Source organism: Vigna umbellata, chromosome 5 (assembly GCF_029865625.1).
Source record: "Vigna umbellata cultivar VRB3 chromosome 5, Vumbellata_1.0, whole genome shotgun sequence".
Classification (NCBI taxonomy): domain Eukaryota; kingdom Viridiplantae; phylum Streptophyta; class Magnoliopsida; order Fabales; family Fabaceae; genus Vigna; species Vigna umbellata.
The window spans coordinates 68,523,615-68,542,612 of record NC_142169.1 but is presented as its reverse complement, the minus strand read 5'-3'; the positions used below and the strand labels follow the sequence as shown (position 1 = coordinate 68,542,612).

At 32.5% G+C, this 18,998-nt stretch overlaps 3 protein-coding genes across 5 annotated transcripts; 2 read left to right on the top strand and 1 right to left on the bottom strand.

Moving 5' to 3' along the window:
* The first annotated feature begins 10,163 nt into the window (after positions 1-10,163).
* On the top strand, positions 10,164-11,390 carry LOC124842479 (Rubber elongation factor protein (REF)). Its single transcript, XM_047318972.2, has 2 exons — positions 10,164-10,350; positions 10,684-11,390. Exons 1-2 carry the CDS (start codon positions 10,321-10,323, stop codon positions 11,254-11,256), a joined length of 603 nt encoding a protein of 200 aa, XP_047174928.1. The 5' UTR covers positions 10,164-10,320; the 3' UTR covers positions 11,257-11,390.
* A 277-nt stretch (positions 11,391-11,667) lies between these two features.
* Positions 11,668-15,327, bottom strand: LOC124842477 (Tetratricopeptide repeat (TPR)-like superfamily protein). 3 transcript variants are annotated; one of them, XR_015786574.1, is made up of 3 exons: positions 14,898-15,327; positions 13,098-14,469; positions 11,668-12,068 (listed from the first exon to the last, which is right to left on the bottom strand). XR_015786574.1 is itself a non-coding variant. In XM_047318969.2 (2 exons), the coding sequence occupies exons 1-2, from the start codon at positions 15,117-15,119 to the stop codon at positions 13,231-13,233; spliced, it is 1,461 nt and encodes a 486-aa protein (XP_047174925.2). In that variant the 5' UTR covers positions 15,120-15,326; the 3' UTR covers positions 12,775-13,230. The 3 variants fall into 3 exon arrangements, 1 of the variants encoding a protein (XP_047174925.2); XR_015786575.1 differs by lacking the exon at positions 11,668-12,068 and adding an exon at positions 12,775-13,005; XM_047318969.2 differs by lacking the exon at positions 11,668-12,068 and having other exon boundaries at positions 12,775-14,469; positions 14,898-15,326.
* Positions 15,328-16,965: 1,638 nt separating this feature from the next.
* On the top strand, positions 16,966-18,705 carry LOC148198845 (josephin-like protein). The gene has a single exon (XM_088092028.1). It carries the CDS (start codon positions 18,055-18,057, stop codon positions 18,412-18,414), a length of 360 nt encoding a protein of 119 aa, XP_087948154.1. The 5' UTR covers positions 16,966-18,054; the 3' UTR covers positions 18,415-18,705.
* The last annotated feature ends 293 nt before the right edge of the window (positions 18,706-18,998 follow it).

The following is an 18,998-nucleotide window of genomic DNA, read 5'->3' as shown; positions in this document are numbered from 1 at the left end:
CATTGTTTGCATTGCATGACAGTTCTCTATATTATATTCCCATTTTTATATATGAAAATCACATATCTTGTAATCTTAAAATAAATATTCAATTCTATTATTTTATTAATAAAGCAACACTTTATTTTATTTATTTCTATACTTTTACATAGTGAAATTGTATTGAAATAATATGTAAATATAATAAGTTAACAAAGTGAATAATATATTTTATAATAATTAATTTATTCCTATATTAAAACAATGTTTTTCGACAGTATATCTTTATGAGAACTTCAAAACGAGTGATCGAGTGATAGTATACTTTTTTTGCGGTGCTAATATAAAATAATTATTTTATTTTACCATTAAAATATATTTCCTTTCCATAATCATTAAAATTGAACAAAATTAGTAATGGCTGTATTTATTTGTTCTTTTATATATATATATATATATATATATATATATATATATATATATATATATATATATTATATACATAGGGAGACACACAAGTTCATCCATCTCATACATTCTATTATCATTTTCATATTCTTGAGTTTTGAAGAACAAGAACAATGGAAGTAAAATTGTCAATCAATTTTTAACAAAAAGCCGAAAAGGTAGTAAGTGATGAATAATGTTAGAATGAAATATTAAATATATTTAAACTTCATATATGTAGAAATTTACTTATAACAACCAATGTTTGCATCTTCCAATTTTTAATTTTAACCTCATAGTGTTTCGTTTAGCAAATATAGTATTTCTGGAATTCATGAAGAGTTAAACAAAACCAAATCACTACAATTTTCATAACTACTACTACTACCTTGTTTTAAATATTCCAAAGCATCTCGTTCATAGTTTCTAGATCACGGATTTTCATAGTTTCCAGATCAGCGGTTTCTTCAATAGCAACCACCATATGATCAAACCTGGGTGTTAATGTGTCTTTTTAGGCTATTCTCGACTTCAAAAAGGATATCGGTGTTACTTTCCTGAAACTAAGAAGTATTACATGTCTCCCAATGTCACATTCTTTGAACAGACTCCTTACTTCTCTCCATCTGTTCAGGATGTTTCTATCCTCCAGCAAGTCCTTTCTATTCCAATGGCTGAGTCAAATAGCTCCACTGTCTCTGTCATTCCAAGTCTTGATCACAATCCTTCTACACCTGTTTCTCCACATACTGAGATCATCCCACACAGGGCCCCAATGGATAGTCCACCTCCCCAAGACAATGGTGAATCTCCTACTTCAGATTCTTCTCCCTCGTCACCTCCTCCCACGCCTCCTGGTGCAAATGATTCAGCATGGCCTATTGCCCTCAGAAAAGGTACTCGTTCCACTCGGAACCCTCATCCCATTTATAATTTTCTAAGCTATCATCGATTGTCGCCCTCCTATTTTTCTCTTTTATCCTCAGTGTCCTCTGTTGTTATACCCACGAATGTGAAAGAAGCACTTGATCATCTTGGATGGCGACAAGCTATGATTGCAGAAATGTAGGCTCTTGACCACAGTAATACTTGGGAGCTGGTGCCCCTTCCCCCAGGAAGAAAGGCGGTTGGTTGTCAATGGGTGTATGCAGTTAAAGTTGGCCCTGATGGTGAAATTGATCGGCTCAAAGCTCGGCTTGTTGCAAAAGGTTACACTCAGGTTTATGGTCTTGATTATTGTGACACTTTCTCTCCTGTAGCCAAGATGACTACTATTCGTCTCTTCTTTGCCATGGCAGTCATTCGTCACTGGCCACTTCATCAATTGGATATCAAGAATGCCTTCCTACATGGTGATCTTGAGGAAGAAGTTTATATGGAGCAACCTCCTGGGTTTGTTGCTCAGGGGGAGTCTGGTATGGTATGCAAATTGCATCGATCTCTATATGGCCTCAAGCAATCCCCACGTGCTTGGTTTGGAAAGTTTAGCTCCATTGTTAAAAAATTTGGGCTAAAACGCAGTGAAGCAGATCATTCCGTTTTTTATTGTCATTCTTCTCTCGGGAAATGTGTTTACTTAATAGTATATGTTGATGATATTGTCATGATGCTGTTGGAATATCTCAACTAAAAGAGTACTTGTGTAGACATTTTCAAACCAAGGATCTTGGAAGTCTCAAATACTTCTTAGGCATTGAAGTAGTGCAATCAAAAGACGGAGTTGTAATCTCCCAAAGGAAGTATGCTCTTGATATATTACAAGAAACAGGCATGATTGATTGTAGACCGGTAGACAGTCCCATGGACCCAAACCAGAAATTAAGGACAGAAGAAGGTGAATTATTCTCCGATCCAGAGAGGTATAGGAGGCTGGTTGGCAAACTGATTTATCTCACTATTACAAGGCCAGATCTATCCTTTGCAGTTGGAGTGGTTAGTCAGTTCATGCAGGCTCCATGTGTTGACCATTGGAATGCTCTCATTCGCATTCTAAGGTATGTAAAGAAGGCTCCCGGGCAAGGATTGTTATATGAAGATAAAGGAAGCATTCATGTCTCTGGGTATTGTGATGCAGATTGGGCAGGTTCACCTATTGATAGACGATCTACAACAGGATATTGTGTTTTTCTGGGAGGAAACATTATTTCATGGAAAAGTAAGAAACATAATGTAGTAGCTCGATCAACCGCGGAAGTCGAGTATAGGGCAATGGCATCATTAACATGTGAACTTATATGGGTGAAACAATTCCTTCAAGAGCTTAAATTTTGTGACATCCATACTATGAAGATGTATTGCGACAATCAAGCTGCTCTCCACATTGCATCAAATCCAGTGTTTCACGAGAGGACTAAACATATAGAAATTGATTGTCATTTTGTTCGTGAAAAGTTGTTGACCAAAGAAATATGTACTGAGTTTATTGGGTCAAACGATCAACTCGCAGATGTATTGACTAAGTCATTAAGGGGTCTTCGGATTGAGTTTATTTGTTCCAAGCTTGGTACATACAATTTGTATGCTCCAACTTGAGGGAGAGTGTTAGGATATTTATCCTATTTTATCATCATTATAGTGTGTCAAGGGTTACCCTATTTATCATGATTATATTGTGTCTAGGATTACCCTATTTATCATGTATTTGTGTATCAATTTATTCTTATAAATAGAAGATTGTGAGAGAGATCAATTAAGCCCTCAAGAATTAATCTTAAGTAATCTTATGGATGATTGAGGCCAGAAATATTTTTTTCCATTCTTTTTTTACCTTTCGTTCAAAACTACCCATGACTGTTCTTTCATACAAACAATATCTACAATACTATAATTCTGTGAACAATATGAGGACGAAGAAAAACATCGCATAAGTAATCAATGCACCGCCTAAAAACTTTGAATGTCTTTGTCACAGTGAAACAAAATTTAAAATGAAAAATAAAGATTTAAAGTTTGACTAACATAAAGACTATATCAAATTCGAACATCCAGCAAATATTGAAAATTATTCGAACATTTCAGATGAAGACCACAAACGTATGTGGACTTAGAAAGACCACTGACGAGCCTTTCAACGGCGTATTTCACAGCCGGCGCACAATTGTCATTTTCCTCACGCTCATTATAAGCTGTCTGGATTGCATTTAATTCTAAGGCCATTTGCTTTGCTGGCGGCTTTCCTCGCCGCCTTTGACACCGCCGCGAGGTTCCTGAATGCAGCATTACTAGGCACGGTTGCGGTTGTGATGACGTAGGGCGCTGCTCTTCGTCCATTGGTTTTACTGAAGGTTCTTGTTCTTGGTATCTGATTCTTTTTCAGGGGAAGAATCGTCCTCGACAAAGTAAGTTTACTTAATAAACATAGATTTAAAGTGTTTTTGTCCCGTAAAAAAAAACTTGATTTATTTCTTTATTTTGAAATAAGTAAAATAATATATAAAAGATTTTCTATGTTAATTTTATAATACAATTTTTCAATATTTAAAATACATGTTGTATATTTATAGTAAATAATTTTAATTGTAATATAGAACAGTTTAAAAAATTAAGACTGGATTTTTTTAAAAACTAATTAAAAACGACCGTGTAAATAGAGTTGAAAGAAGAAAGCCTAAATTCTAAAAGATTTTTTCTAGTTACAGTGAAATTACACCTTTAATTGAGATTAAAACAAAAATTAGATTCGTTTAACTGAGTGTAAGAAAAAAAATGTTATTTATTTTAAATCCCATTTTCTAATTTATAACCAATAAATACATTTTAAAAAATTGAGAGAATAAAAAAGTTACTTATGTTTGGCAAAATACCATACAAGTTGACACCAAATCATAATAGATAATTTTTTTCATTTATCTTATCAGAGGTAATGGATGAACTTCTCGATAAGGAAAGAGTATTGCTAGACATCATTTTTGAAAAGACGAATTGCACCATCGAAAAATAAAAAAACCTTAAGGGTTTAGACAGACGGAACTATGAACTGCCAATGGTGGACTATGCTGCTCTGATACCAAGTTGAATAATATACACATATAGTTCTCTTTTCATAATAGAACATGTATCATAAGTTAGGCCGATCCTAAAACGAGTTGATAGAGATAAAACTCTATTTATTTTAGTTAAAAAATCATAAATTTAGAATTAGTAAAACTTTATTTATTAATGGATAATTAAAAATAAAGTTAATTGACCATTAAAATGCTTACTTTTTTTTATTCAAGTTAGGTAGCTTATTTTTCTCTGTTTTGGGCCTCACAATTATCTAAATAAGATTTGTTTTTCGTAAAAAAAAATTAAAACTAATTAGTTTCTTAATTTGGTTTGAATTATAATTAGTTTTTTTAAAGTTAAACTCAATTTGAAAACAATATTTTAAAAGAGTTATAAGATAAAGAGGTAATCATTTTTTAACTAATTATTAAATTAAAACAAATCTAAAACCAATCTAAAATGTGCAAATGTCGTAACACGGGTATGTTAAATCGTATGCAGGTACATAAACTGTTTGAATAGAAGTTATGGGCCCTTCTTTGGTAGAAGTGATTCTTTTTTTGTAAAGAACCCATTTTAGTACTAAGAATGGGTTGATAACCCATAACAGAGGGCATTCGACCCAATAAGGCATATACTTCAAATCTTGCTTGAACGAAGCGGAAGATATTGTCGATAAATAGAAGTACATCATGCTCATTGACATCTCGAAAATATTCCGCCATAGTTAGGGCAGTTAAACCAACTCTCATACGAGCTCCGGGTGGTTCATTCATTTGACCATATACTAGAGCTACTTTAGATTCTGCAATATTTTGTTCATTAATTACTCCAGATTCTTTCATTTCCATATAAAGATCATTTCCCTCGCGAGTACGCTCACCTACTCCGCCAAATACAGATACACCTCCGTGAGCTTTGGCAATGTTATTGATCAATTCCATAATAAGTACTGTTTTACCCACTCCAGCTCCACCGAAAAGTCCTATTTTTCCTCCACGACGATAAGGAGCTAAAAGATCTACTACTTTTATTCCTGTTTCAAAAATAGATAATTTTGTATCTAATTGTATAAAGGTAGGCGCAGATCTATGAATGGGAGATGTTGTACGAGTATCTACAGGACCTAAATTATCAATCGGCTCTCCAAGCACGTTGAAAATTCGTCCTAGAGTTGCTCCGCCTACTGGAACACTTAGGGGAGTTCCTGTGTCAATAACTTCCATTCCTCTCTTTAGACCATCTGTAGCACTCATAGCTACAGCTCTAACTCGATTATTTCCTAATAATTGCTGTACTTCACAAGTCACATTAATTTGTTGACCAACAGTATCTCGACCCGTAACTACCAGAGCATTGTAAATATTAGGCATCTGCCCCGGGGGAAAGGCTACATCTAGTACCGGACCGATTATTTGGTCAATATGTCCCAGATTTTTTTTTTTCAATCGAAGAAATTTCAGAACCGAAAGTAGTAGGATTTATTCGCATATCAAAAGCCACTTTTTTTTTCCGAAAAAGTTTTTAAATAAAAAAGAAATGTGTGTGTGTGAGACTTTACATTAATATATATATATATATATATATATATATATATATATATATATATATATATATATATGTGTGTGTGTGTGTGTGTGATTTTAAAAATATATGGCATAGAAAACTTAAAAAAAGTAAAACGTATCTTATATATTCTGATTTAAAAAATTATTTTAATTTTTTTATAAGACATGTGTTGTTAATTTTTTTATCTTTTCTATATTGTTTAGTTAAAAAATATTAAATTTTCAATACACAAAGTTAAATTGTATTGATTTCTTAAATTGATTCACATCTTACATTTTTCCTTTTCTCCTCTTTAATAATATTAACTTCTCCAATAATTTCATACTTTCTCTTTAAAACAAGTTATAAAACCATTTATATCTACATGGTTTCAAAATAATATTTCTTTTAGTAATTTTCACAATGTTTTTCGTCATTTTAATCATTTGTGAAACTTAAATTTGAAACTGATTTTTCATTAGCACTAATTCATTACACAAAATTTATTCCCTTTTATAAAACCATGAAAAAAAAAGTCTAAGAATCCATGCTATTAGATTTTACATCAACCATTCTAGTTTTTTTTTTTAAATCTGACTTTCACGAGTTCATATCTTTTGTACATATAAGAAGTCTTATGATTTCACTTTTTAAAGAATTATAAAAGTAAGACTACGATGATCTTATTAGCAAGAATTGATAACTTTTGACAACAAAGGGACATGAAATATAATGCATAAGAAATGAAATTCATAAACACATAAACGAAGTCTCCATTCCTAAACTCTTCCAATAAACAAAGTGATCAGATTGAGATTCCTTCCATTGGTCCTCAGAGAAGCTTTTATCAGAAGGCACGATTGTCCTGGTTTTCTCGAAAATAATGCATGATTTCTCTAAGCTCCCTTATTAATTCATCAGTAGTAACGTCTCCAACTTCTTTTTCATCATCATTTGAATCTGATATAAACATTTCTCTGCAACGACGAATGAACGATAACAATATGTAATACCAACTGAGGAATCCTACTATGCAACTCAGCATCACCTGTGTTGCAGATGCAGTTGCATCGCAAAAGATGTAGACTAAAACATAGTAGGACACAAATGATGCCAACAATAGAGATACCACCAAACCTAGAATACGAATCATGATTTAGAATATATTTTTCTAAAATTGAGTCTATTATTAATAATCAAAGGTCTTTAAATAGTCGCACTTACAATATTATTGGAATAAAAATAAAAACTGAAAATAAAATATTAACTATCTTAAAAATAAAATCTACTTAATCTATCATAAAATAATAATGTACCTAAATAAACATAAAATCATAACTACCTATTCTTATTTTATCATAATCAAACTAAATATTATACTATACCCAAAACTAATAAGACAAAATTATTAATAAAATCCCAAAAATTTAAGTTATACCAACAAATATCTCATGAAGTTTTCAATCTTTTTATATCTATTCTTATATTTATCTATTGTAATTTCTTTATCTACTTATTAATTTGTTTATTCTTTATGGCTATGTTATGTAATTTAAATATCTCTTCTTCAAATATATAATATCAAAAACAAATTTTCTTTCTTATCTTTCAATATCTTCTTCTTTATTATTCAACATTGATCAAGTACCGGATATTGAGAGCATTCCATTTTAAAAAATAAATGAAAAAGTAATTATCCTTTTTCTTAATGGTTTAAAAATTCATACAATTTTTTATTATCTATTTTTTAACTCCTGTTTATCTATTCGTCAGAATATCTTTAAGAAATCTATAAAAATAGAATAATTTTATTAAACTGGACTGCTTGTAGGAACTATTTTTAGAGTTATCTTAACAAGATATCTTTTTCAATTTACCATCTTTTTATACTTTAAATTTGAATTTAATTTAAAAAAATAATGATGAGAAAGTTAACTATAATTTTTATGACAGTAAAAGTAATCTATCTTGATTCTATGATTATGATTTACAATTTAAATGTATTATTTTATCATACATTTTAAATATAATATAATATGATTTATATATTAACAGTTATTTGTTGTTAATTTTTGTTATAAAAAAATTTATTATAGTTTTTAGTTCAACAAGATAAACATTATCCATTTGAATTATATCTAAATGATAGTTATTAATGATAAGAAAAATAACTACAAGCCTGTTAAGAACTAAAATAAATCTAAAATAAAATTTATGAAATAATTATTAGTTAATTTAGTTTAATGCTGGTAAAAGTTAAGTATTTATTCATTATCTATTATCCATTAGTGAAAAAGGAATAAAAGTAACGTTGTGAGAATAAAGTGGCATTTTCATTAACAATTTATTTACTTTTTAAATAAAATATTTTATGATTTTATTTTTACTCAATTTTTTAGAATTAAACAATCAATATTTTTATTAGTTTTTATTTATTGCTTTTATTTTCTCAGTTAAAGTCTAAAATTAAAGAGGACGGGAAAAAATTTATGTTGGTGATTTTGTGTTGGTGTGTTGCCATAGTTTTCATCATATTTTTGTAACATTTCATCAATTTTTCTTCCCTTAATGCAAGCTACTTTTCGAGACATTGTTTGCCTTTGGGCAGTTCTCTATATTATATTCCCATTTTGATATATGAAAATCACATATCTTCTAATCTTAAAATAAATATTCAATTCTATTATTTTATTAATAAAGCTACACTTTATTTTATTTATTTCTATACTTTTACATAGTGAAATTGTATTGAAATAATATGTAAATATAATAAGTTAACATAGTGAATAATATATTTTATAATAATTAATTTATTCCTATATTAAAACAATGTTTTTCGACAGTATATCTTTATGAGAACTTCTAAATGAGTGATCGAGTGATAGTATACTTTTTTTGCGTTGCTAATATAAAATAATTATTTTATTTTACCATTAAAATATATTTCCTTTTCATAATTTATGGTTAAAATTGAACAAAATTAGTAATGGCTGTTTTTATTTGTTCTTTTTTATATATTATATACAGAGGGAGACACGCAAGTTCACCCATCTCATACATTCATTCTATTATCATTTTCATATTCTTGAGTTTTGATTGAAGCAAAATTGTCAATCAATTTTTAACAAAAGCTAGCAAGTGATCCTAATTATTTCCAAGTACTACAATTTCATCAACTTCTTCTATTTAATTTAGAATATTAATCTCAATAGAGTAATCTTGTCAAAGTTGTTGTTGTCCATAAAAGATATAAAACACGTATATATAAAAATATTATAATATAAATTGTTGTTCAAACCAATCCAAAAGTAATAACCAACCAAAATTGAACTTATTTTTGGATTTATTTTTCTTTAATTAAATGCTTATTCTAATTTTGGATTGAAAATATGCAAAAGTTCTTTGAAAAATGTTTTATGATTTAGTTGTAAATATCAGATTCATAACCTTTAAGTTAAATTTAATATTATAACAATTGGTTTACATCCAATTCTCTCTCTCACAAGAAGTAAGAGTTCAAACATCACTATTTGAATCTGACTTGATCTATCCAGCATCTCCACCAAATAATTATTATTCCTGCAACAATTAATGAATTGAAACCATAGTTAATTTTTTTCTTATAAATTATTTTTATCTGAGCATTTATTATTATATGAATATGTTGAAAGTTTCAAACATGTTACAAAATATCTACCATTTCTTTATAATTATTTTTATCAGAAAATCTAATTGATCTTTCTGATCATAATCACCTTCATAATCATGATTTTATTATTTTATAGAATTCAAAACCCCTACCTATATTCAAGAAACATTGACATAGTTTGAGTAACATAATGTGTCGATTTCGAAATTGTGTTAAAAGAAGTATAAAATATAATCAGCCAACTAAAAAAACATAAAAATGTCTTTAGATATAACTTTTAAAAATGATGTTAGATATATTATAACAATTAGGTTTCCTTTTAAAATATTATCACTTCTAATTTCGATAATAAAATTCATTATGAGTTAAATAAATATAATATTATCATGTATTTGGTAACTTCTTTTTAAACGGGCTTTAGGTTGTACAAATGGGCTTAAGCGGATTAGAATTTTTGGTGGAGTTTTGAAAGGAATATTCTAGATTCTACTCTGTTTTGAAACTTAACCTGTAAGAAACAGTATTATAGAAAATCCAAGATTTTATTCAGCGCAGTTAAGAAGAAACGCGTTTCGTCTCGCTTTCTGACCTAAATTCGTGTCCATTCCCATACACCACCCTTTTGCTTTCTATAAATTCACAACTCCCGTAATTCTTCCCCAATTTCAACCAAAACCGACACAAACGAAAGAATCTTCTAGATTTTCATCATGGCTGCCGAAACCCAACCCCCACAAATTGTATGTTACATCCATCTTTTCATCCTTATTATTATTGTTCTATTTTCCCTGTGAATGATCTAGTGCTTTCAATTTAATTGATCATCAGGGATCAGACTATTCTACTTTACATCTGTTGTTTTGAACTCGATTGAATTCTGAGAACCACAGAGTATTATATTTTCCATGCGTAGTTTATCTATAGTTTAATTTGATTGAATTTTTAGGACGAGAGTATTATTCTAATTTTTTTGTTGTTTGTATATGGTTCGAATTTGATTGAATTTTAAAGATGAGAGGGTTCCATTTTCCTTGTGGTTTATTTAGGGTTTTGAATTTAATTTAATCTTGCAGAATGAGATAAAAGAAGAGCAAGAACTAAAGTACCTTGAATTCGTGCAATTCGCAACTCTTGAGGCTCTCATGCGTTGCGCCATCCTCTACTCGTACGCCAAGGAACGCGCCGGCCCTCTGAAGCCCGGCGTTAACACAGTGGAGGAGGCCGTTAAGACCGTGGTGGCTCCGGTGTACGACAGATTCCACCTTGTCCCAGTCGAGCTCCTCAAATACGCTGATCGCAAGGTCGGGGAGTTGGACCGCCACGTTCCCTCCAACGTGAAGAAGGTCTCCTCACAGGCCCGTTCCGTTGTCTCCGATGTCCGCCGCGACGGTGTCTCCACCTTTGCGAAGACCATTTATTCAAAGTATGAGCCCACGGCGGAGCAGTGCGCCGTGTCCGCGTGGCGGAAACTTAATCAGCTTCCGCTCTTCCCTCAGGTGGCCAACGCCGTGTTGCCTAAGGCTGCTTACTGTACGGAGAAGTACAACGAGGTTATTGTTTCCTCGGCTGAGAAAGGTTATAGGGTTTCAGCTTATCTTCCTTTGGTGCCCACAGAAAAGATCGCCAAAGTCTTCAATGGAAATTAATCTGTTTTTTTTTTTTTGACAAAGTTGTTGCTCTTGTCAGTCTTTCTATTGGATATTATTTGGTATTGTGAATGATCTGCTTTGTTTTTTTCTTTTATAAAATAAGGTGATATAAAATAATTGTTTCAGTTTTATTCTAAACGGGCATTTTCATTTTTGTATGGTTTGAACACAGGTATGTTCGGGAAAGAATTTGAATTGGAAAAGAGATCATGGATTGAAATAAGTATGAGTCGATTTAAAAGTAAAATTCTATAGATTAAAAATTGGGGAATGAAAAATATTTAAAACTTGGCAATTCTATTATAAACATAAATTTAGTCTATAAAATGAAAAAAAAAAATAGAATGTTTTTTAATTTTTCTAATAACGTTTGATGTTCTTGAACATTTGAGCATGTTGAAAGGTATGTTAACAACAAATCAAAGAGTTATCAGAATAAGGAAAACAATATATTGTTAATAAACAACTCTGAAGCTCCGGTGAAGCAATTAAATTTTTAAGTAACTCTTAAGCATTCACCTTTGAAAATGCTCTTACAATATAACATAATATCAAACTTCCTTTTAAACTAACTCTTCAGATAAAAATATACATGTAGGCTGAAATTTAAAAAGAAGAGTGACAACTAAGCATAAAATACATTCACTATCTGTGAATCAAAATCCTTTTCAATTACAAATTTAATTTGTATCTCCATTATTGAGGTTATATTCTTCAAACATCTGCTCAAGCCTTAAGTAACATGATCCTTATCTATTCATCCACAGAAAAAGGAATACACGCACATATATGGCCAAAAAATATCTCGTCTGCAACATCATATAGTGAAACATCAAATTTGAGAATAGCATAGAAATCAAATCAAACATTATGCTGGGATAGTTGTGCTAAATCCAAAACTAAGACAAGTAACTCATTTAACACATACAGTGAGGACGACAAACTCAACTCTATATTGACTGATTATTAACCGTTACTTAACCAAGTAATTCACTTGGTAAGTTATTCGATTTTAAAGAGAACATTTAAATATGTAAATAAATAAATCAAAGAACACTTAGCAAATTATGTCGTGAAGGGCAGAGAAAGATTTGAAAGTAACATTGATTTCGCAATTGGCATGTCCCGCAGTTTTTACAGCCACCTACTGGGAGTGCAACTCCCACTTGTTTAAGTGAACCTGCAAGCATTTGACTCCACCTCGTATTTCCATGAGCTTCTTTGGAACATCATGAGGAACCATTATCCTCACATTATACCACAAGCTAATACTAACAAAAATTTGCGACGGGACATTCAAAGATTGAAACAGGGTTAACGTCTAAAATCACAAAGCAAGAGACCTATCTAGGCAAAACACAAACTAGCTCTATATTTTTTCTAAGAAAAGGAAACATTTTATCTCTAGACAGAATTAAATATTTAAAAGCACAATTTTATCAATAATTTTTATAAAACTCTAATTTTACACCTGAAACTAAAATCTATGCTAATTCTAGAAAATTACTAACTCTATAAAACTAAAAAAGGAATTTTATTAAAGAAAAAAAAAACAAAAATGGAGTGTTACCCCCATACAGAAAAAGGTGAAAAAATGTGACTTTTGGATCAAATGTTTTACACTTTCAATTTCGCCCCTAACCGCGTCGCTTTTAGACCCTATCCATCTGTCATCAAAATTGGTCAAGGTCAAGACCTTGTTTGATAGTGTGTCTCGTGAGCGCATCCATTAAGTTTAGAAATCACCTAACGAAAGGTATAACTTGAAATACTATTCACACATTCAAGAACTATTTTGTAGTTTAATTAAATGGGGGAACTAAGGTGAAGGAGTTTACCACTTTCGAGGACTTGGTTGAAATCCAAGAATAAATCAATCGATCCTTGACTAAATCCTAGTAAAATGATCCCAGAATAAACCAACTCATGAAGATTGCACTGTAGAAGAAATGCATAACTAAGTTTCAAAATTCATGCACTCCTGATGTTAATTATTTTCTTAGTTTCTTCGTTTTCAACAATGCCATCTTTCTCCATGTGCTCTAGAAGCTCATCCACTTCTTTACCACCTCGCACATAAGTCTTGATTAGGGTATGATATACTTGTCTATTCACTGGGACGGCCTTTCTTAACAATCTGATGAAATCTTCTGCATCTTCAATACTGCCGTTATCAGCAATCCAACGCAACAGTTCTGCAACCACCTTTGCATTCGGCTTCCATCCTTTATTTTCCACGTACATAGAGAGGGAAGTTTTAAAGCACCCCAATGCCTTCTCCGTGTCACCTTTGTGAAGATATCCACCTGCCACCATCGACCAACAGTTTGGGCTTGTGAGCTTTTCCTTATTTTGTAACTCTAGGAGGATGGCCTCGGCTTTCTCATGCAAACCTTTTTGTGCATACCCAGTGATTACAATACTAGGGATTCCAAAATCATAACAATTTCCGGAGGATTCCCATTCCGTAAGTATTTTCTCAGCTTCATCAAGCTCCCCAAGCTTTACCAGAGATTCTAACATGGTTGTGAAATCTCTGTTTATGCACCTCTTACAAGAACTTTTCTCCAAATCCCATATTCTCATAACCTCTTTTTTCAGTTCAAGTCGGGCATACATAGAGATGAGGTGATTGTAACCCTCGCCATCTTTGTTACCTAGCCTCTCCTCGGATTTCTTTAGGGCAGAAACTGCCTCGCGTCTAAACCCAGCTTTTATATAAAAATTGGCCACGATAGAGTAAGTGTTCCAGTCCATCACAATGTGTGGTTGAGTCTCCATCTCTTTCAACACTCTTTCCACTCCACAAAAATCAGACCTCACACCATAAGAATTTATACAGATCCTGTAGCTGAAGTTGTCAGGCATGACTTGGTTCTTTTTCATCTCACTTAGCACATCAGCAACCTTCTCATGCTGTCCAATCTTTGCATACAGGCACATAATGACATTGTAATTTAGTGGAGACGAAGCAAACCCCAACTCCTTCATTTTCTGAAAATGAGAGAGTGCCTTGTCAGTTTCCCGCTGCCGAGCGTAGCAATTCAAGAGAGCACCGTAGGTCTGATGAGTTTTGTCTTCATCCCTCAAGACATCAAAATAGCTTTCTGCAGCAGAGTATCCTTGAACATTGCCAATCAAATCCAAATGCACCGCATGTTCCGTTGGAGAGAATACGCACACACCCTTCGTGTACATCCACTCAGATACCTGCAGTCAGTCATTGACGACATAATTAACTTGAGGCGAAAAAACAACCAGCCTTTCCAATCACGGTACATTCACAATAAGTAAAAGCGAACCAAACTTTGTAATGTGCAAACCACACTTTAACAAAGTTCCTACATGTGTTGCATATTTTTAATTTGGTCCACATACATGACAACTTCTCCCATACATGTATGTTCGGTCCGTAAGTGAAGCACCCAATCAAATTAAAATGTGCAATGTGGTTAGCAGTTAACAGTGATTAAACTGGTAAAGTTTGTACTAATAGGAAGCAATTTAATAAACGTTTACACATAAGAACGAAATTGAGAATCTGTCTCTTTTAGTGAAGAGCACAAAGATGATGACATTTTTCAATCTAATCTTAGTTCGTGTACTTTAAGAGAAGCATGAATGAAAATAAAACAGACCTGGAGGGCTTGGGAGAACCTACTGCGTTTGCGAAGGTCGCGAATGACGCGTTGAAGTTCTGCGACTCGGACCTTGTTCCCCTTGTACATCCAATCGTCGAGCACCGGAACCACACTGGTGTTGGGATTTCCGAGGGGACTGATTTTTGAGTACAGGCTAGGTTTATTTGTCCTGCTCGTGTAGTATGATCTGCATGTGATTGCGATTCTGCGAAGAATCATCTCTTCAATGCCTTTGCTAGGGTTTCTCTCTTTCTTTCTCTACTGCGCAGTACAACGAGGTTATTGTTTCCTCGGCTGAGAAAGGTTGTAGGGTTTCAGCTTATCTTCCTTTGGTGCCCACAGAAAAGATCGCCAAAGTCTTCAATGGAAATTAATCTGCCTTTGTTATTGTTCTTTTTTTTTTACAAAGTTGCTGCTCAGTCTAAAATTTATTTGTTTAAAGGAATTAGAGATAAATATGGGTAGATTTAAAGTAAAATATTGTGGATTAAAAATTGGGGAATGAAAAATATTTAAAAATTGGCAACTCTATTATTATAAACATAAATTTAGTCTATAAAATAAAAGAAAGAAAAAAAACATTTTTCAATTGATCTAATAACGTTTGATGTTCTTGAACATTTGAGAATGTTGAAGAACAGAAATCAAATAGTTATCAACAGGTGTGGCCCTTCACAGAAAAAATGCTGTTCATCGGTGTCAGAATTATGAACTGTATCATGGTTCAAGTAGTATGGTTGTGCAGCTCTTCTCCATTTTCTCCCTGTATTGAGACTTATATATAACCGTAAATACCTAGTAGGAAAGAACAAAACTAAGGACTTATAACATGAATTATTTGTCAATGACTATTACAAAATTATTTGAAATATACTGTACCACCCACTTTTTCAAAATTGGCTTTTGGAAAGTCCCTTCAGGATAAGAACTTAATTATCAACTACTTTTATTGTATTATATATATATATATAGCTGCATGTAAATTATTATAAAACAATAATTAGAAAAAGGTAGTTGTTAGAAGGCAAAGAAAACAAAAACAAGAATAACATATTTGTAGAATTAGAAACTGTATTATCATCTAAGACAAACATAATCTCTTGATTGATACTAATGAATTTATAATAGTAATACAAAATTTTCCCTTCATTCTTTTTTTTATATGACACCATTCAACATCAGGCTGAAATAGAATAAACCTGTATGTCAGAACATCACAATGTAGCCACATTTTTTTCCTCTTTCTAAGATCTTGTGGCATACCAAATAGGGTAGAAAAGTCACAGGAAAAAAATAACCAATGCCTTACATTTTACGCCAAATTCATATTCAAACACATTTCTTAATTTTGAACTCCTCACTTTCTCTCATCACGTAACAAACAGAAACATTGAATATAATTTCAGATTTCAGAACAGACATTTGTATGTGTAGGCCCTGCACTACCACCTCAAAAGCAACGCTGATGAGAAGAGTATCCATGAAATACCACTTTATGTTAACCTTCAATATCAGCCAAACCAATCACCATTCCAACACATCCAATGTTAAATTTAAACATAAAACACAATGTCACATAAAATCATGAAACACATTAAACATTAAAAGACACAAACCTTAAATTACCTATGGAGAAGTAGCTGTTATATGTTGAAGAAAATCTGGCTGAGTTGTTTAGCAGTAAAAGGATTTTGAATTCAATAATCTGCCATTGAATACAAATTTATTAGTGTCGGTTTTGGCTTGGCAGATATGATCGTAACTGAAAGGACAAGGACAATTAGAAACCTCTGGAGCAAGCTTTTTGAGGTGGACTAGTAATGTCAGAAATCAATGACATTTGAAAACAGGGCACCAATTGCTATACTGTAGTAATCTGCTTCACTGTATAAAGAAATAAAAGAATGCTATATATTAAGAAAGAAATGAGAATTATCACTAACCATACCTATCAATGTCATAAAGAATAATGACACTCAGTGGTGGCTTACACGGATCTTTGTCAAAAAAAAATAGAAGCCTTGGGATTTGTACGATACAGGAAACCAGCAAGGAAAATACAAAATTATTGAGGGCACAGAATCTCTGTGATTGCAAATGAACAAAACATAAAATAAAAAATGTTCTAAAAGTTTAAAGCATATGTGTAGTTCAGACATGTGATCTTACAAATAATCTCTTACAGTTAAATTTATAATAATTCCTCAAAGTTTCTAGTTTGTTCTTTTTTAAAAAAATATGGCGTGTATTGAGACTGTACAGCCAAAAATTGATCGCTGACAGAATGAGTGGATCCAACAAAGTCATAAAGTGAGAGTTATGACATACGAAATAAAAGTGCAGTGAGGCCATAATGGAGTAACATTTTTCTCTCTAGGAATTTCCTGATAAAGAGCAGTAGCACAGAAAAAGGAACAAGAAAAAGAAGATTAAGCAATTCCCCAATGTTCACGCAAACCCCACATTCAAATTCCCTGCTCCATTCTCTTTCTCACATTGCACAACATATGGGGGCTGTGGTATCAAAATTTCAGATTTTAGAAACATAACCGAAGACAAATAGGAAGCAAAAAGCAGGTGTAGGCCCTGCAACACCAGCTCAAAAGCAATGCTGATTAGAAGAGTATCCATCATCTCCCTACTCTTTCTCTCTCTTTGCTACCTCTTTACATTAACCTTAACATTTTCATTCCTGTCTCCCTCTTCAGTCTCCATGGCTCCACCACTTTGTCTTTTGACCAAACTCCCTTTTCTCTGGGCAATTCCATCCCAATATTGCTGCTGTTCACACTGCAGACTTTGCCTCACCTGTGCTTCGTAATGGTAGACCTCACACACTACTTGGATTCCTGAACATGCCCATGTGTGCTCGTCTCATGCACCTATATGAGCCTTATTTGTTTTCTTGCACCTATATGCCTTTAAGAGTTCTTGAAACATTCACCCTCTTAAGGATTTAACTTCGTCCTCTTTCTATTTTTCTAGCTAGCATGTTTCCTCAAAATAATTTGTCTACATATACTCCTTTGCCAACCTTTCCAACAGTCCCCTCTAGCAGCTATTTGCTCTTTGCATCTCCTCTCTGCTAGAAAAAATAACAAAAATTGAAATATTGGCTTTTTGTGCGGTTGAAGGTCGCGTGTTGTTCATCAAAATGTTGAGAAAAAGTAAGAGAGTAAGCTTCAGTCCTGATGTCAATGAGAAACCAACCATGTTTCTCAAACATAGCGTATTAGGAAACAGGAAGAGGGTCATTGGAAGTTGGAGTTTCTCAAGAATGTCCAAAGACCCTTTATTGTCACCTGTGAGATTCCTACTACGACTTGGAGAAAAGGTAGCAAATTCCATTAGAGTTGTTTCTTTGAGAAGGAGATCCTCCAGAAAGGTTTCTTCATCCACTTTGGTAAGGTCGCGTTCACTATCCGACCCTAACGACTCATCCTATCGTGCTAAGGCTGTAGAAGATTGCATTCAATTTTTACATTCTTCCTCTTCCAGGGAGAGACCAAGTTGAGTCTCTCCATTCAAATCACGGTTTGGAAAGTCTTCTCAAGGCTTCTGTTGCATGCAAGAGATGTATCGTGTATGTATATTAAAAGGGATATGCTTTCTTGATTTCACGTGTCATGTTCATTGGTTCAAAATTAGAGGTCAATCCTTTTCATGTCTCATTAGCAGCGCAGTTTGAGCAAAGACATTTGCATAAAACATCGGTTCAAATCAAAGTTTGAATTGCGGACTGTACAAGTCTTTTCTGTTTACTGGAATACATTAACGTTTTTATCAGTTATAATTTATTTCTTCACCATTATAATGAAAACATTTTCTTAACCATGATATTGGATATTTCCCTTAGAATAGTTTATTACCGAATCTAAATATTGCAGTGGTCTGTTCTTTTTTGTCCTTACTCAAATAAATGATTGGTTCTTCCCAAAATTGAACGAGCTTCTCGATTTTAACTTGGTCTTGCTCCAAACATTAAAATTTGAATTATGCATCAATCAATTTCTTGCATTGTGTTTTTCTATATCTGATAAAAACGATGGTTTTTATGGAAATAGAAAAAGCACCCAGTAAAGAAAAAAGACAAACTCC